We start from the raw sequence: 27,730 nt of genomic DNA, 5'->3' as shown, positions 1-27,730 counted from the left end.
ATCAACATAATTATAATAAATAAATAAGGAGTGCCACCTGTTCTCAACTTAAAGAGTTTTATGAACTCATCCAATTGATGAGATTATTTGATAAATCATTGTTAAGCCAACTATAGTTTTGGACAATGTACATGTCCAGTTATATATTGTTTATATAATTCAATTTAGACAGAGAAAAAAGTGAAAACAATGTGGTTGACTGTATTGTGATGATACCTCTGTTTACTGGGAACTATTCCAATTAAATCATCTTTGTGCTAGATGTTGGCAAGGCTTCTGATGTCAGTGGCATCTTCAGGGGTCAAAATCTGCAAGATGGTGAATGCAGGACCACATCTGAAGCCCTGCCACTTTCAACCATGTGTTGACATTGCATGGATATTCAAAAGGTATAGGGCTTTGATACTAACACTGTACTTCACCTTCCTCTCTCTGTGCCCATTCATGGACAATGTTATGGCTGCTGTCCGTATGTTCTTGCTTTCTCTTACACAGCAACTGCATTATGAGGATTTGATTTATTGTCCTTTTAGAACAACTAAATAGGAAGAAAGTGCTGATAGTTCTGCTCCTTTTTCATATGATCTCCATTATTAGTTCTGCAGGGTACTTAATATAAGACTTAACATCAAAAGGTTTTTTAAATATATCACTTGTTGAAATATTAGATATTGTTCAGGATTCTTCTGTAAAATGAAGAAAGTCATCTATTTTGACTGAGATAAAAAAAAAAGAATTAAAGGAAGGGATTTTTTTCAAACATCTGCATCTCTTGTATTAAATAAAAGAATTTAAAGTGCAATGAAGAAAATAAATGGTCTTCCAGCATCTGTAAATGCTGACAATTAGAGCTGATGCCACCTGGGATATGCCTGGGAGGAAAAAGGCAAAGAGAAGATTAAATCAAGGTGAACCATCTATGGGAAAGAAAATTTAAATGTTTTGGCATATGCCAAGATTATAGAATCTGGGGAAAATCAGTGCTAGACACAATCTCACTGCTTGTAATGTGTGCCAGAATATATCTTCTCTGGCTGAGAGAGTTATAATACACGGTGCCTTCAATTTCAGTTGTCATGAGCATAAGTTACTTTGCTAAGATTTACATCTTTTGAAATACATAATGGATTGCTTATCAAGGATTCCCAGGAGTTTAGTGTTTCAGATATTTTCCTTTATTTTTGAAGTACTTTTTGAACATTGGCATCTTCCTTTATACTGAAATATGCAACTTCTTATTTTGTTTTTTCCTCTAGGGCTGATAGCTCTTATATACTTGCTCACTTTTTCATATATGGTTCAATAAAGATCTTCTCATACATAAATAATGTTTTAAAAAGCTTTCCCTACTTGGTGGCCATCTGTGTCTGCAAATGGGCTGCAAAAACATGGACAGCCACTAGATGGCAGCAGAAAGTAGAGTTTACAATATCTCTTGGCTGCCATTATTTTTGCACTGTATATGTGGAATGCCCCATGAGCCCATCACAGACCAACAGGCATCTTTTCTCAGACATTTCTTTCAAAAATGAATAGCAGTACAGTACTTAGCAATTGTTGGGGAGGTAGACGGCCCATTTTTAGATTTAATACCCAGCTTCTCCCAAAGCAATAAATGTGTGCTTTGAACACCATTTACTTGATCAGTCCAATTTACACTGAAGAAATAAATAGTCATGGTGCATTATGAAGTACTGAATAAACACTAAGTAGAAGCCAATTCTGTAAAATGCCAGGTATTCTGGATACTAAGTAAATGATGAATTTTTGCAATTCTCATTTAAATCAATTACATCAAATCTCTGTTTTTGACAAAAATATGTATATAGATCCCTATGATTTATTATTCATTGAACATATCATTCTAGTAAACATGTACATTAGAAACAAAGCAAAAACTGTTTAAAAACAAAACATCTTTTGGCCGGTGTCTTACAATCTAATGGTAGTTAAGCAACTTTCTCAGCTGTGGTCAAACAACTGTTATAGTTACAGAAAGCAATCTGTTATTCTCAGAGAAATTTCCCATCCATGGATTGTTATTCATTATATTTCTCATAAATCACCATATTAATCAACTTCTTTGTGCTGCACATGAAGGGAAAATAGAAATAATAAAGATCCAGCTGCAAATACATTTATATATTTTTATTGATGGGATTTCTGTTGTTTATAAATGCCTTTCCTAATTTTGAAAATTCCAAAATATCTCATGATAAATTACTTTTAATAACAGTAAAGTTTTAAGCAAGGCATTTATAAGATGAGAGCCAATCTGGTATAGTGCTTAAGGCACCAGGCTAGAAACTGGAAGACTGTGAGTTCTAGTTCTGCCTTAGGCATGAAGCCAGCTGGGTGACCTTGGGCCAGTCACTCACTCTCAGCCCTAGGACGGAGACAATGGAAGCCATTTCTGAAATCTTCCAAGAAAATTGCAGGGATTCATCCAGGCAGTTGCCAGGAGTCAACAATGACTTGAAGGGACCCCCTTCCCCACAACTGCCAAATTAATAAGATAGAAAATAAGTTGGGTTAGTAGATTCACTTATGCATATGTCCAGTTCTTACATGCTTACATACCCTCTGTAATTTGTCCTGATTGCACACGTATGGCACTGAATACAATATTCTATGTTTGCTAGAGGACTTTCCAACCTCCTTTTCCTAAGCTCATAAGACTCTAAGATTGCCATTGAGATTTGGCATGAAAATATCTAATTTTGGATAGTGCAGTCCCCCTCCCCCCCGAAAAGCCCTAATGGCAGAAATGATAGCTGGACACCTCTGAGAGTCAAACTGCTTCATTTTCAATCTTTAAATATCCCCCAAAGCTGAAAAAACAGAATTTTACCATAGAATTTTGGTGGCATAAGTTCAGATCTTTTGGAGGAGGCTTTCTAAGGATACAAATAGCAGAGGGTTGATTTCTCACTCCCATTTCTACCCTTAAAAACCCTAAGCATCCCAGAAAAGTGTTGTAAAAAATTAGCCCCACCTTTCCTGTGGCATCTGAGCAAGAGAATGAGTGCATTTTGGCCCCAACTCTGGGAAAGTTACCATCTCTTGTCCTATTGTACAAAATCTAATTAACACCATTGTTTCAATTACCCATCATGTATCTGCTAGTACTTTCACAATCATTTTGAGTTCATTTCTAAATAGTTCCTGCTAGCTGGAAATCAATCTGGATTGTAGTGGTTTGGCATCAGGGCTGGGTTGGTGCTCAACCTATGGCTACCATAGTCTCTGATTGGTCATTCCTCTGTTTCTTGCCTGGATATGCAGGGAAGACAAGCCTCAGGGGCTGGTCCTTCTATGGGTGGTTCTACTAGTGCCTGCCTTCTCCTTTTAAGGATTGTTCCCTCCTCATTGGTCCCCATTCTTTTCCTTTGTTTTGCCAGATGTTTGAATCCATGGATGCCTTCACATCCCATTCTCACATTTTCTCCTTTGGCACGAATGCAGATCCATTCTTTGTTTCTTTTTTCTTTTCCTCATTGTACCCTAATTGCTTCAATGCTGCAATGATTAAAACCAAAGGAAACTCATTGTTCTGTTATTCCTTCATTTCACTGTGGGTCCATAGAAACTTTATGGCAATTAAGAATTTATGGTTTAGGTCCACAGAAATAAAGAAGTAGCATGCATTGAAATTTTGTAGATTCATTCTAATTTGCCTGCATTGCAAATTAAAGTTTGTTTAAAAAAGAGAAAGGAACCTGTTGTAGAAGTAGGCACAAGATGAGAAAGAAAGGGGAGTGAGCTTAACCCAGTCTGGGCAGAAACCAAAAATGTGCACACTGGGAGATATAAGAGTGGAGCAAAGTTGTGTTGGCAGAAGAGGTGGGAAAACCTGGATGTCCAGGATACTTTGCTGTATTCTATACTGTTTGTGTGGGTCATTCTTGGATCAATTGGAAGAAATAAAAAAAGGAAATTGCAGCTCCTTTGTGAACATAGAGGCCCAGCAGCCAGGATGAAGTGGCGCTACAGGGCAATGACCAGCCACTGAATGGAGGGAGGTGTGCCAGAAGTTGCAGCCAGTCAGAGCTGAGTAAGTTACAAAACTGGTAGGAATCATAGTAAACTAACTGCTTGGAAGGGCATAAGTTGATTCAGGATGGAAAACAGTACTTTTGAAGCAGAGTTTCAAAGCATAAAATATTGCTTTCCCTAACTTGTTGTTCTGCTTTTATGTAAATTATACTTGATGAGTATTGTGCTAGAACACAGACCACCAAAAATAACAGTAGGTGGCATAATGGAATATTCAGTTTATTTGCAAGTCTGAATATAATTAGAGTTGAATTCTGGGCACAGCCACAGAGCCAGTAATCCTAAAAGTAACAAGTGTCACAATAACAATGGTTTGGACTCTAAAATGCATGAAAAGAACTCTACTCATATATGGCTCACCTCCTCGCCATTACAGCAGTCTGCATCCAGAACTGTCTATGAGAATTAGTGAAAGGAATGGAATGAGGATGGAATGGTGATGTGGGTCTTCAACAGGAGAGCACAATTTGCATTAGCGGAAATGTCATCTCTTCATAAAAAAGCACCTTGGATTCATTTAATGTAATCCACTCACAGGCTTAAAACTACTAAAATTTAATGGATAGATTGTAAGAGCATCCTAACCCTAACTCTGTAGGCAGTGTACAACACTGATCTTAACCAATGAGAATACTTCAACAAATACTTAATTTTTTTAAAAAAATCACAAACCATCTTGATAATATAGCTGCTTTAATAGCTATCTTTAAACAAAAGGTGATGGATATTTTTTTTTTTTGTCTGCGCTCAGTCATTACTGACCCTGCAGTGACTGCTTTGGATGAGTCCTTTGCAGTTTTCAAGGCAATTGTTTCGGAAGTGGTTTGCCAGAGCCTCCTTCCTAGGGCAGAGCCCAGCTGGCGAGCGCAGGAGGCGGGGTTTCCGTTGCTTCACGCCCTTTTTCAGGCGAGCGCGGTTTCGCGCTTACCGGCAGCTGCTCCCGACTCCTTTTTGCACGGCGCCGCCAGCATTTTTCCTCCCACTGGAGTGAGAGTCCCCATTTATCTACTCACATAAGTTTTCGAACTGTTGGGTTGACAGGAACTGGGGAGGAAACAGGAGCTCACCCTGTTTAGCGCGAAGGCTGGACTCGAACCGCTGAAGCGTTGACCATTTCTGGCCGGCAACTTTCAGCGTCATTAAGCCGCTGCGCCACCGCGTCCCCCGATGGATATTTACAGTGTTCTAATAAGAAATATTTTAAGGAACTGGTAACACTAAACTCCTTTTCATTTGTTTCTAAATGAAAATGGCATCTTTCCTGTGCCTCACATTTTTGGCTATTTCTATATGCAAGCATGCCAATTTCTTCTTTAAAATGCTATAGCTTAATGTAGGGTCTGTTCTATGTAAACTCTTCCCACCCCCAACTATTTTTAAAACATTCAAGTCTGATGATGATGAATTGTTCTGTATTCATATTTCATGCTGATGTTTGCTAACTTGTCACTGTGTTCTTCAGAAGTGCTTAGTATAGCTTTATTAACTTGGGACTGTAGACTATGAATCATATGAAATTTGCCAGTATAACAAAATAAAGGTGGTGTAATGAAGTAATTGAAAGTTTCATACTTTTCAGATCAGAGATTAATCTTTCTAGGAGATTTTTTTTTTTAAAAAACACACACTAAAGTGATTCTTCAGAGCTGCTCTGTTTTTCATCACATAATATATTCTGTTTTACCAGTTTTATACAAACTATATAAAATTATGATTAATAATTTTAATACCTTCTGCCTTAACTTGAAAGATTTTTATGGATTTTCAGATAGCTAAATAGTCTTTACTTGATATTTTTCAAGTATTATTTTTTGTTTCCCCCTTGTATATTCATTGATTGCTAGGACATGAAGTATACATATTATACAATTCTTTCTCTTTCTTTCTTTTTCACTACGGGCTAAACATCAGAACTGGGAGCTTGTTATATTAGCATTATAAAAATAAATTGTTCCGGCACTTAATCACAATTTCTTTTTCTATGAGTCTTTAACCATGACTCATACATATTTGAATGTACTAGCTCTTAAAAATTGGTGATGCTTCCAAAAAGTTTATTTAAGATGGAACTGTTAGACTGATTTAGTGCAAACTGTTAAGTGTTAGTTTCCCATACAGACATTGTTCAGTTGTTACTTTCCCATGGAGACTTTTGCTCTGGCAATTATTAAATCAATTGATAATAGATCTAAGACCAGTTCAACTCCATAGGTCTTATCCAGTTCTGTTTGTCTGGAATGGACATCAGTGGTGGATTCTTCCCTTCTTGTGAAGGATTCCAAGCTCCCTATGCCACTGCCATACTCCTCACTTATGTGAGATTTAGACCAGTTGTCTGGCTAATATTAAAGAAATCCATTCCACTCCTTGTAATACAACTGATTTTAAACAAACGCTAGAAGAAAACGAAATAAAAACATGATTACAAAATAAATAAAATGATTCTCCTTCATCATTTCTGTACTGCCGGGCTGCAAACAATAGAACTTGGGGTATATCAGAGTTGAATGCTTTGACAAAATCTAAGGTTTCCCTGTTAAGATTATGGAAAAGTCACATAGTTCCTAGCTAAAGAAGAGCTCTGTGTGACCAAAAACCATATGCTGAACCAATTTAACAAAGTTGGCCCAATAAAAGTTTAACTCTTCATCTAGATCAGAAATTTCAACAGGATGCCATCCTATGAAGCTACAACCCAAATGGAGCCAAACCCCATTTGAACTCAAGATGCTGATCTTGTTTCAGGGTAAATAATTCTTACTGTATATACTCACATATAAGTCCATCTGTGTATAAGCTGACCCTCAAATTTTTAACCAAAATACCATGAAAAATGTGCTATCCACAGATAAGCTGACCCTAAAAATGTTCGTATGTTTTAATTTTCACAATTGGCTTATCCATGGGTGGCACATTTTTCATGGTATTTTGGTTAAAATTTCGAGGGTCAACTTATCTTCAGATGGGATTATCCACGAGTATACATGGGATATATGGGTACTTTAAAAAAGTATTATCCTATATACTCATGGATAAACTGAACCCAATTTTTGGGGTGTATTTTGGCACCTAAAATTCTTGGCTTATCCACGAGTGTATAAGGTAAATCATATACAATTAAAATTATGTTTTTTTCCTCCCCATTCTAAGAGACTTTGACTCTTAGTTGAAGAAAAAAGTGTGCCTCAACCATTTGAAGTTCAGTGTCATAGAGGAAAAATTAATGACGTGGATTATCAACTAGGTTTATATGAGGGTATGACCCTGCCAAAGATACAGTTCTGCAAAGACTAAATGGTATTGAGTCTCAGATGGAAGTAAACAGCTTGGCATAGGGAAGTCAAGGAAAGCTTTTTTTCTGGGCTAGGCATAATGTGCTATTACAAGAAAGCTATTCTAAGATCCCATGTGAGAAACATGTTTGCCCATGGAATTTCAATATTTCAATATCCCATGGGATTTCAATATTTCAATATCCCATGGGATTTCAATAGTTATGACATGAGTTCAACAGTTCTACATGAGTTATTGTACTATAGCATCCACAGGAACATCCGCAACACTTACATTTCACCCTTGCTTCCTCAACTCCCTCAAAGAACAGAACTTCCATATGAGTATCCTTTTTTCAGATTTCAAATCCTCTCAAACCCAAATTGTAGCAAAATACTGTGCAGCAGCAGTGAAAATGAGGCACTAATGCAAGGTCTCCCATAGTTATAACTCAGTTTATTTGTTGACCATCTTGATGTCATCCAATGTTTTGTTTTGATTACTGTCTTCATTGGTGTTTAATATTTCTGGACCTTGGCCATCATAACACATTACAATGGTCATGACTATTTGAAATTTGGGGAGCACAGATTCATGTGCAACTTATTGCAGAACATGTATGATTGATGTGAACAGATTTCTAGTCTTGAATTTAAAATTCTAAGTCTCACTGGAAGTAAAAGAGATAATTGATTTCTACAGGGAAGAGTTCTCCCTGTTTGTTGATTTTACTAAAGGTCAAGCTACAATGCATCTTCTAAGCAGATGTATGAGTGAAATAGTTAGGACCCTGATCTGTAATCCTATCTTGTGGCTGCAGCACTGCTCTTCTTGTAAATGTCATCACTTTCTCTCTTCTATCTGGTTATATCTGAGTCATGAGGTGCTGACAAAAACCCACTGCACTTAATGTGAAACCTGAGGCATTTGGCTAATTCCAAAGATATTAGTAATTACCAACTTGGCATTTAGCTAATAAATGCCTTGCACATATGCAGCATTACTTTTTGTGCCTCTACTATTTTTCTCTATTTTTAAAAAAATTGTTTCAGTATTCAAATGTTAAAGTATAGGTACCATGATCACATTTTCTTGGAAAAAATAAAATACAAACCTGAAAAAGGAGCAAATCTGAAAGAGATTCATAAGGGTAAAAACATTTAATTGTTTATGTTTATAACTTTGCTTTGCAAAGGAAAATTAAAGAGCAAAAACAAGAAAAATTTTGTAAAAAACACATATTCTAATAAAAATATTTAAAATCAAACAGTATACTTAAAGAATTCAATTTCCATATTTTTCACATGAATGTGGAAGACTGTGTGTTAAATGGTACCATTTGTACAATAAAAGTTAAACGACCAAAATAAAGGACAAACGTGAGTTTCTGAAAAGTAAATAAATCTAAAGAACTGCTTTCTGATATAAAGGACTGTCCTTTATAATAAAGTACGTATGGCCGCTGTAAGTATAGGTGAACAAAACTTACATTTTTTTTTCAAGCCTAAGTTTTTAGCAGAATTGGGGTATCTTTCATCATAGGATGTTTGGATTTTGAAACTGTTTCAGCATAAATAAAGAAATATTGCAAACGTTTTTCTAACAAGATTTATGAATCAAGTTTTCTTAATTCCAACTTCTGACCTCTTTTTATTTTCAGCCATGCAACAGGATATGAAAGTGATAATCACGCAGGCCCAATGTTATATAGCTGTGGGGCCCAGTACAGAATACATACCCATGGAGTTTTTAGAGGAATTCAGGTAAGTATATTAGGGAAAATATATAATTTTAGACTGCTTGCCTGGCTGCTATTTATAATGACAAGAAAACACTATATTTTCTTTTGATTAGAATATATTGTTCACTATAAGATCTCTCTAAATGGAAAATGTTTAAGTGATCTAGTGCCGACAAATACTAATTTGGCTCCTTTTGCTGAGAGGTGTTCCAGATATATTGAGTTACAATGCCCATGATTTCCAAGCAATGTTGGGTAAAAAGCATGGTGGGGATTTATGGGCATTGTAGTCCAACATCCGGAGGGCCATCCTGCAGGCAGAAAATTAATGTGAGGTAAAAATGAAGGACCAAGTATTTTATCTTGTGAAATGGCACCACATTACAACAGCCTTCTGGATTGTGGAAAGCTGTGTTACAATTTGCTTTATGACATGATACAAATAACAGTACTGTATCAGGATTTGATACTACATGTATTTTGGGGAAACTTAAAAGTCTGACTGTAGGAAGTCTTGTTGAACTATAGCTTTTACAATTCTCTGATTAGTTCAAAATATATTGTATGTAAAACCCTCTTCTTTATGCCATTATAGGATGTGCGGCGGGTGCCTGGAGTGGCTCCGACAATTGTTAGATCAGCAAGTGACACAAATGAAAAGCGACCTTTCATGTGCGTGTATCCTGGCTGTAACAAGAGATATTTTAAACTGTCTCATTTGCAGATGCACGGTAGAAAGCACACTGGTAAGTATCTTCATGGACTGCACAACCCCTAAATAGTTGCCTCATTCCGTATCTTGGTGCTCTTGCTGTTGTAATGGAAGCTTCTCATGGTCTTTCTAGGAGTAAGTATTCTGTGAGACTTTGGCAGCAGAATTATCAGCATAATACTTCAGTGGGGTCATGTACTAATGAAAATGTGGTGTATGCAGTTCTTCTGCAAGAAGACACAGAGGGACAATGGTATAAGTTCACATTTGAATGTTAGAACAAAACCAAAAATGTTGCCATAAAATCAGCAACGACCTACATGGCAGAGGATGAGATGGTTAGATAGCATCACTGAAGCAATGAGCATGAAACTGAGCAAACTCAGGGAGGCTGTGAAGGACAGGAAGGCCTGGCGCAATATGGTTCATGGGGTCACGAAGAGTCGGACACGACTTAACGACTAAACAACAACATATACATATGTATATTTATATGTATGTGTATGTACTGTATGTATACATATGTATACATAACTTTACAGATTGCAATGATGTGAGCTATAATCCACAGACGTGCATATCATAATACACACTGTAGTATTTAGGACATCTCAGACTTTTTTTTTAGAGGATTAGTGCATCATTCTAAATGAGTGAATAATATTTGCTGGGGGGAGCCTCATAGTGAATGGTACTTAAAAATGTAACTTGCATTTTATACAGTGGAGAAATAGGGCAGCTGAATAGCAACTCATTTTTTAAAAAGAAGAAAACAGAGTGGGTCATAAGATTTCCCTTTATAAAGCAACTGATTCATTATACTTTCTGCAGACTGTTATTTTACACAGTGTTACTATCTGAGGAACTCTGATGCACAAAGCTGGAATTTGTATCAGTGCTTATCACTGTTTCAGCACAAATTTTGCTGACATCTCAGTCACCATTATGGTTGCTTACTAAGTCCCCTCCTAGTATTAATACTGTTGACCTAGATATAAAAAGGTACTCTTTCCTTGGAGCACCCGAAATAATATATTTTAAAAAATCTTTATCAATAATACTGCACCACCTTCACCTATCATTAACATGAAGCAGCAATAATGATTCATGAGTTTGCAAGTGATGTATGACTTGAGGATTTTTTTTTAAATACACAAAGTGATACTTAGTTTCTATGAACTTTTCTTCCCAGCAAAGCTCAACTGTGAGCAAACTGAATACAATAACTCATCACTTTGAAGAAATAGCTTTTGTAACAGATTATCTGTGTTGAAAATAATAATTTCATTAAGTAACAAGATTTACATTAATGGACTTTTTTTTTTTTTAAGTCAAGCATCTCCTCAAGGGAATAGAAAAAAGGCCATAGAGTATTGCAAGTTAAATAATTGTAACTCTCTTCCTGATTTCCTTTATGCAACACTAAAATCTGAACCCACTCAACTCATTTTATACAGACTGGAATTTCTTTGTTGACTTTACTACAGAGCTGATTTGTTGCTGAGAGGTCAGCTTCCCCCACTCAGGTTTCTCCAGATAAGTTGTGACTACTATTTTCATCAGAAGTTGGTTCATATATGTTAGTAGATTACATCTCAGTATGGGACATAACAGATGGTGGGATTGTAATTCAGTTGTTTCTGGTTATCCAAGATAGGGAACTAGGGTAAAGGTAAAATGCTTTTAAGTTGAGCCTAACTCTTAGGTGACTGCATGAATACATTTTTCTTGGTAGTATTATGAAAATTGTTTGCCATTGCTTTCTTCCATGATGTTTTCAACTCTCCAGTCTAATCAATAGTCCGGGAATTCCCAGGTAGTTTCCCCATCCAAGTCTAACTAGGGATGACCCTGCTTAGCTTCTAAGATCAGCCAAGGTTGGCTGGTTGGCTACTTTCACCATCTACTGAGGCCACAGACTGATCAGTAACTACTGAGAAGCAAAAATATCAACATATGTAGCTCTTCTTGAAAACAAACTAAACAACGAACCTAATGCTCATCCTCCTGCTTGGGTTCTATATTGAGATAATTTGCTAAGGATGCCAAACTTTCAGATGTTGCTAGCACTTCCAGAATTATAACTTGATATGAGAGAAACACATTTTGTAAAAAGATACTTTCTGTTGCCGGTCAGTCCCCATGGACTTAACGCTGCTTCAGATTTTGGATCAGCCAATGGAGGAATTATCTGTGAAACTGAATTTTACATGTTTTGATACATGCTAAGGGCAAAAAGAGCAGGTGATCAGGCTGGGAATACCTCATAGCTTTCATTTAGCTGGGCACTTACCATTATGTGACTTCACTGAATTAGTATTTGAAATGGTTAACTTCAGAAGAAATCATAAATGGCACTGAACACTCTGTTGTTTCCTCAAAAATTTACATAAAAAGCAGGCCTACAGTTTAGTTAATAAACAAGTGGTCTATAAAAAAGGTGTTTATTATAACCACAAAGCATTAAACAATATACTCATGACTCAATTAAACAACAAACTCATGATTCCTTTTTGTAAAGGATGTACAGCTGGCTTGTTGAACATTACCCTAATTTTTCAGGGCTGATTCTTTTGTCACAACTTTTCACTGTTTGCATTTTCAGTAATAACAAACTGATATACAGTATTTCACAACATTTTGGAGTTGGGATGAAGACTTTCATTGATATTTGTCAGTTAAAATTTATGCTACAGAATAGATACTGTTTGCATGTGTGTAATGGTGTCAGTCTATTAATGCATGTCATCAGTCTACTAATTTATATTAATCATCCAATCATTGAGACTATTACACTAACACTCTTTAAATGTGCTAGGAATTAAAACTTCTTCAGAATAAGTTTCAAGGCAAGTTTATTTGAAATGTGAGAGATAAAATGTTCTACATAAATAAATTACATTGATTAAACATGAAAAGAACCTAGGTTAAAAACCTGCATTAGTCTTTAGTAATACTAATGCAACATCAATTTTTGCTTTACTTGCTTCCTGTTTTGGCCAGGAAAACTATGCTGCATATTGATGGTGAGCTGGAGTTGAGTTCAGCACATATAGAATGCGTCAGGGAAATGTCCTGTATACAATAAACTATTGTATAATATAAACTATTATATTAGTTTAAACTTTGAAAGATTCATGTCTATAACTTCCAAGAAGATTTTATATAACTGTATGTTATTAAATGTAACATTTTACTGTATCACTAATAACTAAATTAAAAAAATAATAATTTAACTATTTTTTTAAAAAGTGCAATTTTAAGCACGTGGATACTATCCAGTTTTTTAAAAAAAGATATATGTATTCCTTTTTCTTTCTTTTTTTTCTGTGCTGTCAAGTCAGTGTTGACTCCTGGTGACTGCTTGGACTAGTCCCTGCCATTTTTCCGGCAAGATTTCAGAAATGGTTAGCCATTGCCTCCTTCTTCCTGGGGCTGAGAGAGAGTGACTGGTCAAAGGTCACCCAGCTGGCTTTGTGCCTAAAGCAGGACTAGAACTCACGGGCTCCTGGTTTCTAGCCTGACCTATCTACATGCCCTATCTATCTACCTATCTATCTATCTGATCTAGCCTAACCACTACACCAGACTGGCTCTATATATGCATTCTATCACTGGATTTATTTAGTTGCAAATACATAGATTTGAACTGCTGCACGCATAAGCTATCCAGTCTCTACACTATTTTATTTATTTATTTAGTCAATTTATATAGCCACCCATCTCAGCCAATGATTCTGAACTCTGAATGATATTTAAAAGAAAAATTAAAACAATTTTTTTCTTTATTTATTTAGCATATTTATATAGCTACCCATCTCACAAAAACATGACTCTGGGCAGTGTACAACACAATAGTTAAAAACTCCATAACAATCTAAAAATAGTCAAACATAAATAGAGTAAACATATAAAAAGGTCATTATAAAATAAATATCAAAATAAACATAAAAAACCAAGAATGCAGGAGAACAAACATCACTTGATCTCATACAGCCACCTTTCATGCTCTCCCAAGAATACCCAAGGCTGATGAAAAAAACATGTTTTAAGGGCCTTTCAGAAGGCTAACAGAGATGGGGCTAACCTCACCTTGGGGGAATGTGGTTCCAGAGGGCGGGGGCCACAACAGAAAAGGCATGCTGTCTGGGTCCTGCCAGATGGAGTTTCTTTGGAGATGGGACTTGCAGCCTACCCCTCCTGCCTGGCCTGGTGGGATGGGTAGACGTAATTGGGAAGATGTAATCACAACTACAAAAATTAAAATACATAGCAGGTGAAAAAAGCACAGCAATCACTAACACAACCAGAAGGTGGGTCTCTTCACAGGCCTTGGCACAATAAATTGTTTATGCAATTCCAACCATTTATTTTTAAGTTAGAAAGTGGAAACATAAAAAAAAAACAGTTATACTGACTTTCTCTAGGTATTCCTTTTCACTAGCTCTATATTATATGTGAGTGTTGTTCTAGCATGTTAATATGGGGTTTTATTTAATGCTTACAATTTTATTTACTTCCTTCAAATAAAATTGTTCTTTCTAAGGAGAAAAGCCGTATCAGTGTGACTTTAAGGACTGTGAACGAAGATTCTCTCGTTCAGATCAACTCAAAAGGCATCAAAGGCGGCATACAGGTTTGTTGCATATCTGAGCTGTTGACATTTGTTGCAATTTGCAGTTTCCCTTATCAGGGGTATGTGAAATGGAATTGTAATTTTTGCTTTTAAGAGTGCTAAAGGCTGGGACTATGACCTTTTATATGTTTGTGTAAGTTCAGAATTATACTACAAAGAAGCAGTATTGAACTTATGTTGAAATCATTTATATGCTCCTTGAAAATATAGCAATTTTAGTACAGATCAGTTAGACAGTATCTTAGGAAAAGCGTTTGTGCCTTAATATGTAGTTAGATGTAGGACAATATAATTGTTTATAACAGTATCTACTGATGTAGATGCTTAGTAAATAATGGAGGGAGGGTATTCCTTAATAATTAAAAAAAATACTCTTTAATAGTTTAAAAAATAGCTACTAAATAAAGCTTCTCCAACCCTAACATTTTTTATAACGTTTTTATAAATGATATGGGAGAGGGAGTCAAGGGAATGCTTACTAAATTTGCAGATAATACAAAGCTAGGAGGGGTGGCTAATACTTCAGAGGACAGGGGGGAAAGTTAAAAAAGGAGTTAGGCTAGAACAGTGGGCGGAAACAAATGGAATGAAATTTAACAGGGAGAAATGTAATGTCATGCATCTAGGTAAGAAAAATGAAAGAAACATGTACAAGATGGGGGAAATCTGGCTCAAGAGCAGCATGTTGGAGAAGGACTTGGGTGTACTAGTGGATCATAAACTCAACATGTCCCAACAGGGTAATGCAGCTGCAAAGAAGGCCAACAACATCTTAAAGAGCATCAAGAGCAACATAGAGTCCAGATTGCAGGAAGTAATTATCCTGCTCTATTCACCCTTGATCAGGCCTTCCTTGCAGTATTGTGTTCAGTTCTGCACACCCAGTTTAAAAAGGACGTTGATAAACTGGAGCAAGCCCAGAGAAGGGCTCCAAGATGGTGAAAGGACTGGAAACCGAGTCCTCTGGGGAACGATTCAAAGACCCAGGAATGTTTAGCTTTCAGAATAGAAGGTTGACAGGGGACATGAGAACTGTCTTCAAATATCTGAAGGGCTGTCACATTGTAGATGGTTCAGACTCATTCTCACTTGCTCCAGAGGGTAAGACTAAAACTAATGGGCTGAAATTTTAAGGATGTAGGCAAAGATTAGATATTAGGAAGAACTCCTTGACAGTAAAAGCTGTCAATCAATGGAATAGGTTTGAGTGGTTTCTTTCCCTTTACTGGAGGTTTTCAAACAGAGGCTGGATAGCCATCTATTGGGGATGGTGTCAAAGTGAATCATGCAGTGTCCAACTCTATGATTCTATGACTTATCCTAAAAAAGTATTTGGCAATTGTATGGAAACATGCTAGTTGAAAGATCATGACACATTTCAACACTGAGTTAATAGGAATAATTTATATGATTCATGTAGCCATGATATACTGCAATTTTAGAATAGTTTAAAATAATGAATCGTGCAAAATCACTTGTCTATTTCTTAACAATATAATTAGCATCACAAATACTATAGCTATTTTGTGTGTGATCACATCCAGAAATAAAAAGCAGTGGCAGTTGCTGCCCTTCTTTCTGTGCCAGCAGAAGAAGGACATTGCCAGTGATTTCATCACCTATCACATAAAGCACAATATCTGGCAAAATTCTGCCCTCTGACTGCTGTCTCCCTTTCCTTCCTCTGCTGGGGCCAAATAGGGCTGGTTGATGGGGAGGGCTTCATCCCATGAGAGATGGTTCATAATTGATAAGGATAAACATAGTTTGTCGGGCAAACTATGGCCAGAATTTCATTAATGTGTAGCCAAAGAGTTGTGTGTGTGTGTGTGTGTGCATGCATGCATGCATACATACATACACTGGATATTTCTAATGCTAATGGAAAATCATGGGAATTACCATTAACATTAGAAATATTTAATTGTGCAACAGACATTAAAAAGCTGTGGAGCTTCAATCCTCTGGTCATGCCTGCCATTTTGATGTTGTTGAATCCTCCCCCCCGATTTCCCTATAGGCAAGTGTACCCTAGAAGCAACAACAGAATGTAAGGAAAAGCATAATTAAACAAATCCCAGCCAATCGTCTTTTCTGACAGTATTCCTTTAAACAACTTTTAGTGGCTTTCAGCAATATTGCAAACAAAACAATCATTCAAGTCAAAGCACTAGGAATAAGTAGACCCCAGGTTATATAATCAAATCCCAGAGTTCCTAAAGCATGCAAACACATTTGTATCTCAATTTCAATTAATTTCTCCTTCCAAAAGAAAATACTGCTGAGCACACACAAATCCCATCACTTTACACCATAACACCATAACCTTTTCCATTTCCTGTATATTTGGATTCTGCAGAGAAGCTGTAAACCTTCATTAATTAGCACCATCAAACCCTTGCAAAAAGTCCTACTCTGCTGCCACCATCTTGCAGAAGAAATACAAATGTTCTGTCAGTTCCTTGCAGCCCTATAGTTACTTTGTGAAGTAACTAGAATTATCCCATGTACTGACTCAGGTCATCCACCCTAACCCAAATACATCAGACAGTATAAATAAACTCTCCTCATGTTGTACAGCTTACTTGGCACTGCAGTCTAGAGAAGCAAAGCTCTTGTACATGTGTAGAGAGTATAGAGAATGACCTTGGCAGAGAGAGGGAAGATCCACTACCAAGGCAACAAACAGATAAACGTGGCTTAAGCCCAAAGAAAGAGAGAAATTTATGAAAACATCTCAGACCTAATTCTCAGAGGGAGGAAGGGAAGCACATTCAGACCCGCAAAATTCTGGTACTATAGCCATTCTAATAAAGGTAGCTTTAGGACAAGTGGTATCTGTTTCTTGGTCTGGTCTACCTTGTACGATTGAGAGCGCATTTCAAACAAATATTCTAAAGCTTGTATATATTTTCAATAAAAATCACAGCATTGGAGAAACAGCTAGCAGTACAGTCAGAAATAAAATCCACTAAGCTCAATAGGGTTTGCTCCCATGTAAGTAAATTTAAGATTTCAGCCTTAGTACATTAAAAAAAAAAAAAGCTGGTTTCTTAAGATATAACGAGAAAATGTTTCATGAAAGACATGCTTGCGTGGATGTCTACACATTAGGGAATATTTTATTATTTATTTATTTATTTCATCATATTTATATAGCTTCCATGTTTTAAAATATCTAATTAAAATATCTAAATTAATAGCATACTACCAAATGTTTGGAATTCCTTTAGGGACAATCATAAGTATTTAAGCTTAGAAATGAGGTAAATGGAATACTGTGCTTGATTTTACATGCATAGTTAATTTTTAAAGAATCTTCTAGGTATAGAGAATAAACTCAAATTAATTTTTAAAAAATCACCTCCTGTATAAACTTTTTAAAAAGTGCTTGGAAAATGTGAAGAATGCTGTACTGAAGTAAATGGAAATGGAAAAAAGCCCAGGACTTTATTGCTCTGTAGAAATAACAACCAGAATTACATGATGTTTCTTATTTGCAATTTTTCAAGTTTTCTATCCAAAGTGAATTAATGCTTCCTTTGTTTGCCAGAAACAAAGACGTGGTGAAAGCACTAAATGGAGTTAAAAAGGACAAGGAAGTTGTAAAAGGTCAGATAGTTGAGATGCTTGATTAATGAGACTTGGGATGTGGAGATTTGTATTTAGGGAAAAAAAAAGGCAATTGTTAAATAAAACTAAAAGCCCATATTTCTGAAATTCAGAAGAACTGATACTCTCATACCCCTGAAAAGGTATTGGAATACAGGAATAGATTTATTTTATCTATTTAGGTGTGAAACCCTTCCAGTGTAAAACCTGTCAGAGAAAGTTCTCCAGATCTGATCATCTGAAGACTCACACCAGGACTCATACAGGTAAAACAAGTGCGTATACTTTTTTCCCATTTATATATTTTATTTATTTTATCTAAATTTAAATTATGATATTTCTGGGAAATTATTCTGGGTATGTGTGATACTGATTTGTCTTAGCTATTACAGCAGAAAATAATACTTAGAACAAAAACAAGAGCCACAACTATCATCCTTTAGTAGAAGATTTAAACTCAGATGACAAGGTTTACATTTGTCCTAATCCAGTGTTGTCCAAACTTGGCCACTTTAAGATGAGTGGACTTCAATGGCTGGCTGGGGAATTCTGGGAGTTGAAGTCCACTCATCTTAAAGTGGCCAAGTTTGGACAACACTGCCCTAATCTGTCTTTTTAACTCAACTCAGTTGATTTGGGGCTGCAACTTCTAGGACTCCAGCCAACATTCTAAATAGCAGATACTGGCCCAAATTTTAGATTCTATCCCAGAGGTGAGTAACCTGAAACCTCAGGGTTGCCTCCGGGCCCTGAATGTGGCCTTTGGAGTGGGTCTGCTACCTGCTTTGGAGACTTTTTAAGGCCCTATCCTGTTTGCCCTTAACTTCAGCAGAGCTGTAGTCTGACCACACAAATTTCCCTCCTGTGCCCATGACAATGTCCTTATCCAGCTGCTATCCCATGAGTGAGGCAGACTTAAATGGCAATTGGCCGAAACAATATAAAAGTTGTATTTTCCTCCATACTTTGACATTATTCATTGTCAAATATATATATATTTGCAATGTATATACATGAAATCTGTTACATTTTGCTGCCAATTATCATGTTTTGGGCATGATGGGAGGTATTTTGGGAATGATGATAGGTACAGGCACAACCCTTCCCCTGTGGTCACTAGCCAACCTCCATCACAGCCATTTATTTCTCTCTTGCCCTCTCTCAAAGCCATTCTTATGCTAGCCACTTACAGCATCTTCAAGAACCATCCAATTATAGTGCTGATGGAACAGTAACGAGAACGAGCTGCTGTCTCCTCAGCAATGGCTGAGTGATGCTGGGAGATGCTCCACGGGTGGAGAAAAGGCATGAGCTTCTTTCATGACCACAACCTCCCCTGCCCCCAGTAAGGTAGACGAGAAGAAACTGCTATTTCATTTGAGGACGAAGGGGCATGTGTGTGCTTAATCTGCTAGTTTCCCTATATTTGTTACTTTCAGTATCCCCACCTCCCTGAAATAATGGAGGCAGTTCTCTAGGATCTAGTCAGTTTCAGTCATTGTGAACTGACATAGGACTCATCTATATGTAGTCATAGCAGGGTTTGCCTTCCTCCTCTTTGAGATAATTTCTGATTGGTGTCGTTCTTTCTTTCACATTATTATACTCAGGAGATGCCCAAAGAGGTGTGAGAGGAGGGGCAAGCTAGCCTAGAGAAGGCAAAGTTCTGAAATCATGCGTGCGTGTGCACACACACACACGCACACACATTCCTGCTGCAGGGCCCTGATTGGTGTATCTCTTCCCCACTGGTTTGTGATAAGCTGCAAGGAGATATCAATAACACCAACGAAAGACGTTGCCTATATTACTCACAAATTAGAACATTCAGTGGTGACCCCAAACAGATACAAAAGAGGCAGAATGGGGTTAGCAATGGGGAGAACCATTTTTATGGCAAAATTCCTTTGTACCCACTCAAGAATGGTCAGACAACACTTTATGAGAGTAGTGGAGAAAGGCTCCAAATGATTAATATCCCAGCAGCATGACTTGTTTAGAGCTTATACCTACCAGCTCTAGTTTACTCTTTGTGGTCCAATACAGCAAGATATTTGGAAGGCTAGTAATGCATGCGTGGTTTGTTTTAAAAGAAAAGTGTCACCTCTTTACAAGACTTGATGTGTCTTCTCATAAATGTTAAAAGTCTAAAAATAGTGATAACTGAAGTTGGAGAATATATTGATCAGAATGTACTTACCTGCTACTTTCTTTTTTGAATAATTTTTTTTATTAAGAGTTTTACAAAACACATAAAAATTAACACAAACTAATAAAGAGTAGAAACAGTAAAGAAGAAAGGAAAGAAGAGAGAAAAAACAAAAGTGCAGAAAAAAAGAAAAAGAAGCAGCTTCCAATTTCCTTTGCAGCAAATAGAAGTACAATTGCAAAATTATCTCTTACTCTATGATTACAAAAAAGCTTACTTTTTTCTATTATCCATTTTTTTCCTAATTATCAAAACCACAAATCATAAGTGCATTTTTTTCCGTTTCATGCAAAAAGACTAGAGGTTTCTAGTCAACCATAAATGTAGATATTGTTTTTTCTCTGATCAAAGAGGTTAATTTAGCCACCTCCTCAACTTCCATCTTCACCAACCAATCCTCTGTTGTAGATAGTGAGCATATAATAGTCTTGCTGCATATATAAAAACAAACTTCCATGACTTTTTTCTAATTGCTTGTCCATTCGTCCCAAAAGAAGAGTCTCTGGTTTCAGTTGTACTTTAACCTTTAAAATCTTCTGAATTCATGCATGTATTTGTATCCATTTTTTTGGCTTTTTTACATGTCCACTAAACATGATTTTACCTGCTACTTTTGTCAATGGACCATCTACAAAAATATTTTAAAATTTAGACTGAAGTTTCTATGGCATAATGTTTTCTAAATTTGTCTCCCTGAGAACAAACAAAATGTGTTAAATTTGGTTTCAATCCTGTTTTTTTTTTAAAAACCTTTACATATTTTTCCTCAATAAAACAGCTACAAGGTGATCTGGATTGGAGCCATAACTTGATATGACAACAGGGAAGCGACCTTTTTCTCTGCACTGTTTTGCAACTGAAAACAACATCCGTCTGTCTTCTTTCTCTTTCTTTCTTTCTTTCTTTCTTTCTTTCTTTCTTTCTTTCTTTCTTTCTTTCTTTCTTTCTTTCTTTCTTTCTTTCTTTCTTGTGCCTTCAAGTCAGTGTTAAATCCTGGTGACTGTCTGGACAAGTCCCTGCAGTTTTCCTGGCAAGAGTTCAGAAATGGTTAGCCATGGCCTCCTTCTTCCTAGGGCTGAGAGAGAGCAGCTGGCCCAAGGTCACCCAGCTGGCTTCGTGCCTAAGGCAGGACTGGAACTCACGGGCTCCTGGTTTCTAGCCTGGTGCCTTAACCACTACACCAAAGTGGCTCTGTGTCTTTAGCTGCTATTTATTCCCAGAGAAGTCATTTTGAGCAAATAGTACTTAGTGGGCAATTTTCTTCAGCGTATGCATGTTGTACCATAATGCAGTCTTGGTATGGACGGAACTCTTTGAGCTTGTTTTAAAGCAAAGTAAGGACGAAAAAAGAGAAGCCATGGATGTCTCAATGGAGGACACCTGTTACAGGACCACTCAGCAGAGTAACTTTCTGGCAGTGCTACCCTCCAGAGTTTTCATTCTCTCTTGTCACCACTTAAGGAATAGAAATGCTGCCTTCTAATGTGAAAGGGAGAGTGCTGCTGGTCTTGGCTGTCTCCATCTCCTAGGCAGAAGCAATGTCCTGGGCTGCCTTTTATCAACTTCAGCCGATTTCCCCCTCGCCCTCCCAAAACCCATTGAGGCCACAGGGGGAAGGTTACCTCCACAGACTCTGGGCTTGTTTGGTAGAGATTTGGGACTGAGCCTTTTTTGTAACCATCCCTGATCTCTGGAACACACTTTTGTTCAATGGAGGGATTAAACAGGGAATTGAATCCCTGTTATTAAATGTGCATTTAAGACACATGTGCATAAACATGCATTTAAGACACAGAGTTTAAATTAATTATGGTTTAAAATATTTTTAATTGTACTTTTAATATTTTTATTATGAATGTTGTTTTTACATTATTATTGCAAACTTCCAAGAGGCTATGGTGGTTAGTGGCATAAAATGTAATGTAACGCATTGCTGACTTCATTTTTTCTTTAAACATCCTTGTGAAACTTACTCTTCTCTGTCAAACAGGTAGAACATAAATGTTCAGACTATAGTATCTCATTTAAATTGCGCATGAAAAGGAGAACATCCATTCATAAATCTAAAAGATAATGGAAGGTATAACTGAGAAAATAATCTACTGAGCACCTTCTATACAGGATACATACTGGAATCTCTCTGAGTTCCTCAAAGTAAGAAAATGGTGCAAACATATAGAACACATTTTTATTCAAAAGTAATAGAAGCTAAGAGAGTAACCCAACTTTTATTGGAATTGTTGGAAAGTTGAACATGATCTTAATGAAGCACCACATAGTCAAAAGATATAGTAGTTCAACTCTATTTAACCAGAGTTCTAGGAAAGAATAAGGTGGTAGTATATGTTAGGATGTATGATGATAGTATATAACTGTATATTTTGTTAACAGGTGAAAAACCTTTCAGTTGTCGGTGGCCCAGCTGTCAAAAGAAATTTGCTCGATCTGATGAATTGGTCCGCCATCATAATATGCACAACAGGAACATGACTAAACTTCAACTAACCCTTTAGATGTTTCATAGTTTTTGCACAACCCAGATGGGATTCTATGAACTGTTGCAAACATTTTCAGCCATCATCTCTCCGCTCGTATGGAAGTCTTCAGATGCCTTCAACTTGGACTTCGGACTTTTCCATTCTAAACCTCAAATGGTTTAAATTTGTAACATTATTCTATAACTACGTTGGCTAGGTTACACTTTAAATTTTGCTATAGACTCTAGTTTATGTATATTTGTTCTTTCCTTCAGAAGGTTTTGTACTTATTTTTTACTTGAAATTTCTCACAGTGCTCAGTCATACTCATACATAATGAATGGTATATGTAAACATCAATTCATGTACATTATATCTTTATGGTGAATAACAAGGTTTCCAATACTGCTGCAGTCCTGTACAAATGTTTAGTTGGGTTTAGTAACCTCTGCACTATCCAAGGCAGGTCAGTTTTATTCTCTTTGGAGAATTTTCACTGTCAACTAATCCAAATCCTTGCAGCTCTCAGAACTGTGGATGCAATAGTTATTTTTGTATAGATATAAGCAGCTCATTGAGAGGTGAGGGTAAATGCATCTCCCGATGTGCATTGGAATCTTGCATTCCACACTGATCTTGTGATGTTCCTACGTATCTCTACACTGAAGGTAGGGAATATATAGGGAAAATTGCATATCGTGCAAGGCCCTTTCAGAATTCCATTGAATATTTGTTGTGTGTATGCTTCTGTGTGTGCATGTGTGCATGTGTTTGTGTGTGTATAAGTCAGATTGTGCATGCTGTTATCATCTTGATCTATACAAACTCATTTATCTGCATAGAGATGATAAGCATATACTGTATATGTGTATTACTTTCTCTGTATAATTAGGAATTTTGCTTTTGCAGGATTCCTGGTCATATGGAGACAGCCTAGTACACATAGTCACACATTCATATATTGTGTGCAAATCCTGATTATGCATTACTCCAGGCCAATTGCCATTATGATTCTGCTTTGTGTCCATGTATATTCAGTAAACGTGATCTAAAAGATCTGCCACCTGTATGATGTCAAGTCTGATAATGAAAATAATGATGAATTTTTATTTTATCTTATCTTTGGAAAACTTAGGAGCTGAAGGAGATTTTCTAGAACCTGTTCATAGAAGAGTGAGAGATAGTACTGACTTCATTTCTAAAAGTGAAAAAAGGATCATCCCCATGTCTGATTTTTATCTTATCCCATCATATTTGCATTTAGATATCCAATCTATCATCTCTTTTTTGCCCTAATAAGAAAAGAAGAATGTGGCAATGTACCTGAAATCTTTTCAGGAGGTTGACAATGCAATCCTATCCTGAAAATAAGTACCACTGAACTTAGCTGGACAGACATCTGAGTTGATAGGTATAAAAATGCTGTGAAACACTGTGTTGCATAGTACTGTCACCTTCAATAGATGACCATAACAGAATGTCATTTCTAAATTTGGTGATGTCAGAGAAATCAATCATTTTTTGTACTAAAAATGGGAATCTTGCACCGAAGTTGACTGCTTTTTATCAATAGCTGTCATGTAGAAAAATTGTACATTTTTTAATATTGTGGAGCTGGTCTAAATTTATTTCACATTGAGAACAGATCCTTGCACAACATACAGTCATATAATCATAGAAATTTAGGATTTCTTTACCATGCAGCCATGCTGGTTATATGGCTAGCAAGGTGTATAAAATTAAAATTGAACTTAAGAGGCTGGTCCAGATTTTCCATTAACATATGGCTCTTAATCTTAAACAAATAGCTCTTAAGTGACTTGAACCTCTCCTCATTTACAATTATGTGTGCAAAAAACCCTAAAATAAAACTTAAAAATGCCCAATGTGAGGAAATATATTATTTCAGGGTTGAGGTTTATTATTTACTATTAATTGCTTGAAATGGTGTATATATCTATCTATCTATAAATATATATCAAATAATGTATTTGCTTTTAAATAATTAAAATTAGAAAGCAAATAAACATTAGATTTGTCAGGAATCAGAAGTTCCTGCAAACTATTGATACCACAAAGACTGTACCTGTGTTTTTCACTGAGCTTTCAATTAAAGCCCATTTAAAGAGAAACAAATAATAGTCCAACAGATGTCTTATTTCATGGCCTATTAGGTTTCAAATTTCTTCAATAGTGTTGACTTCTTTTGTATATAAAGTACCATCAGAATGGATGACCACTAGTTAACCTGTTTAGGTCTTGACCACAATCTATCCTTCTCACTGGGGAATTGTACTGACAACAGTATCACATTTCATATTATGTTGTAGAGTTTCACTTTTTTCCCCAAGGCACTGATAGCACTTTTCCTTTAAGAGAATGACCCAAAGGCCACACTTGTACTGGTTTCGTTGACTTCAATGAATTATCTCTGCTATTTTGGAACAGACTTCACCACCTTCAGAACAAACTTAATGTAGATATGCCAGCATAGAGATTTCAGTTTATTCCCTTTAAAATCATAACCTCATTCTACAATCCCCACATAACTGAGTGTGTGCTTTATATAGTTATTCATAAATACAGTTTTATTCCAAAATTCTTCCAGTGAAGCCATAATATCACATGAAAATGTATATACTGTGTGTTTTATCCTGGTAACATTTCTTAATTACATTTTGATTTAGAAAGAATGCATAGATAAGATCTTCCAGTCATTTTTATGGATAAATGGGGATCTGATCTCTAATTTTCATAGAGAACATTCAATGCAAATCTAGCTTTCTTGACTATCTGTTGGATATTTAGAGAGATGATTAGCTTTAACTTCCATTATTCCAAACAATTATGGCCAATGCTCTATTACATCTTTATTTTGATGCAAATGTATTGCAAACACTATGCTTTACATAGTAATTTTATGACATGAATATTCTTCCTGGGGGTAGTGAAATATGAAAATGAGCAGAAAATATATTTGCAACCAAACCATTGGATTTTACCAAGCAGCCAAGATATGCTTGGGCATATGGCTTTAATTTGTTTTTATCTTAAATTTAACCTGTATATTTTTTTCTTAAAAATATGATAACACCGTTTCAGTTTTTCCATATTCAAATATAAGACAAAAAGCACTAAAGTGAACTGGCTTAATTCCTTTCATTGAGTACAGCTGCATCTTCTAGGATAACACAACAGTTAATTCTTCAAGTCATCTTTCTTACTTGGGAATTTAATCACTATTTCAAGGGAACTGTGACTCATTTGTATCAGTCAGTTTTATCTTTTGCTGTCAAAAGACAGCATGCCTCTGGAGAAACTCATAGCAAGAATGGCAAACAGAACAAAAAAGATTTGGAAAAAGTAGGCTATGTATACACACATATACATTTTTATTATACACAATTATTTTTTTAAAGCAATTTCCCCTTACTTTTCAGCCAACATTCCCAGAACTATTTAAAAATCAATAATCAGATGGTCCCTATATATCACATATAGCCCAACTTTCGAGGCAAGTTTCTCTAATGTCTGAAGGAAAAGGAGCAGCAAAGAAGGAGGATCTGCCTCTTCAAAAACAGATGTATGCAGGCATTCACAACTCCAACCCTAATCCTAGAACATAATAATATAAAAACTTACATCTTCATTATCATTTGGCACATATTAAATCAGTCTTTAGTGAAGTAAATTGCCCCAATTAAACACCACAGCCCTGTTTTTGTTATCTGTAATTTATGATATTTGGTCTTAATAAAATACACTTAGGGCTAATGTATCTGGGTTGCAAAAATCCAGGTGACAACTGGATGGAAGCAAAGAGTTAGTGTTTTCTACAGTATATCTCGTTGCTGGCCCCTAGTTGTTCTATGACTTTTGCAGTCCAGATGTGGTAGTCCTAAATTCACTAATATTCACCAGCTTAGCAGCTCTTGTTAGTGGTTCTTAATATAATAAAGCAATCAAAATCTTCCAAACAATTTAAAACAATACATTATAATCTAAAAAGCATGCCAGAATATATTTTTAGTTTCAGTCATATATATAGAGAGCCGGTTTGATGTAGTGGTTAACGTGCTGGCCTAGAAACCAGGAGCCTGAATTCTAGGTCTCCTTTAGGCATGAAAGCTGGTTGGCTGACTTTGGGACAGTCACTCTCTCTCAGCCCAACCCACCTCACAGGGTGGTTGTTTTGGGGAAAATAGGAGGCAGGAGATATGTTCACTACCTTGAGTTGACCAAATTAAAAAAAAAAGTGGGATAAAAATATAATAATAATAATAATAGATAAGGACAATCCAGTTCATCTTAGGTGAGAGTTCTCTCACCTAAGTTAGATGTTGTCAGCAGGATGCTGAAAAACCGCTACTGGTGTCATTGCCAACATCTCTCCATTTGTGAAGATCACAGAACGGGTTCATGAAGATAATTTCAATTGATGGACAGGTTCATATGGGAGGAAGTAGTCCTCACAAGCAGAAATTCCATGTTTTCTTACGTCTAGTGATAATTTGGAAGTATATTATGGGTTTGGGTATTAGTCAAGATGTCCAAATGTTCTGCCTTCCAGCTCTGAAATACTTCACTCTTACGATACCTGTGTCTGGGTTTCTACAACAGAAGTCAGTTAAAGACCTAGGAACTAAATTAGCATGATATGCTAAGCTTGTTGGTTTGTTTATGGCTTGGAAAATGTGGGCGAACCCAGCCCGTTGAGTTAGTTTAGGATATAATGCATTGTGCAAACCCAGAAAATGGTATATATCAGTAACTAGGTTAAATATGTTGGGCAACTTTCAGTTCTTTACTGTATCCCTTGAAGTTCCACAAGATCGTGTGGTTAAATTTAATAGCAAAATGTTGATATCTGATGGTGTCATATTTGTCCTTTTAAAATACCAAAGAAAATAGGAAAATTTCTGGTAGGCTTAATGGGATTCCATTCTGTTAAATAGACCAAACCAAATAAGTAGGGAAAATCCTACCAGTTCTGACCCCTTTTTACTCCCTTTAT

General features: G+C 36.3%; 1 protein-coding gene across 2 annotated transcripts in view; it reads left to right on the top strand.

Moving 5' to 3' along the window:
* The window catches only part of WT1 (WT1 transcription factor), a 58,227-nt gene extending 33,436 nt beyond the window's left edge, over positions 1 to 24,791 (top strand). The window contains exons 5-9 of one of the 2 annotated variants that reach the window (XM_088145869.1): positions 8,990 to 9,092; positions 9,666 to 9,816; positions 14,329 to 14,418; positions 18,213 to 18,296; positions 22,631 to 24,791. In XM_088145869.1, the coding sequence (XP_088001995.1) occupies positions 8,990 to 9,092; positions 9,666 to 9,816; positions 14,329 to 14,418; positions 18,213 to 18,296; positions 22,631 to 22,752 (550 nt within the window). In that variant the 3' untranslated portion in view covers positions 22,753 to 24,791. Of the gene's footprint in view, positions 1 to 8,989; positions 9,093 to 9,665; positions 9,817 to 14,328; positions 14,419 to 18,212; positions 18,306 to 22,630 lie in introns of both variants that reach the window. The other variant, XM_088145868.1, reaches the window with a different exon arrangement.
* The last annotated feature ends 2,939 nt before the right edge of the window (positions 24,792 to 27,730 follow it).

This window comes from Python bivittatus, unplaced genomic scaffold (assembly GCF_059951505.1).
Source record: "Python bivittatus isolate LINGU-HERP-01145 unplaced genomic scaffold, Pbiv_v1 ctg000480_np1212, whole genome shotgun sequence".
In the NCBI taxonomy this organism is placed as follows: Eukaryota; Metazoa; Chordata; class Lepidosauria; order Squamata; family Pythonidae; genus Python; species Python bivittatus.
The sequence above is the reverse complement of the archived record's forward strand: the minus strand, read 5'-3'. Positions and strand labels throughout refer to the sequence as shown.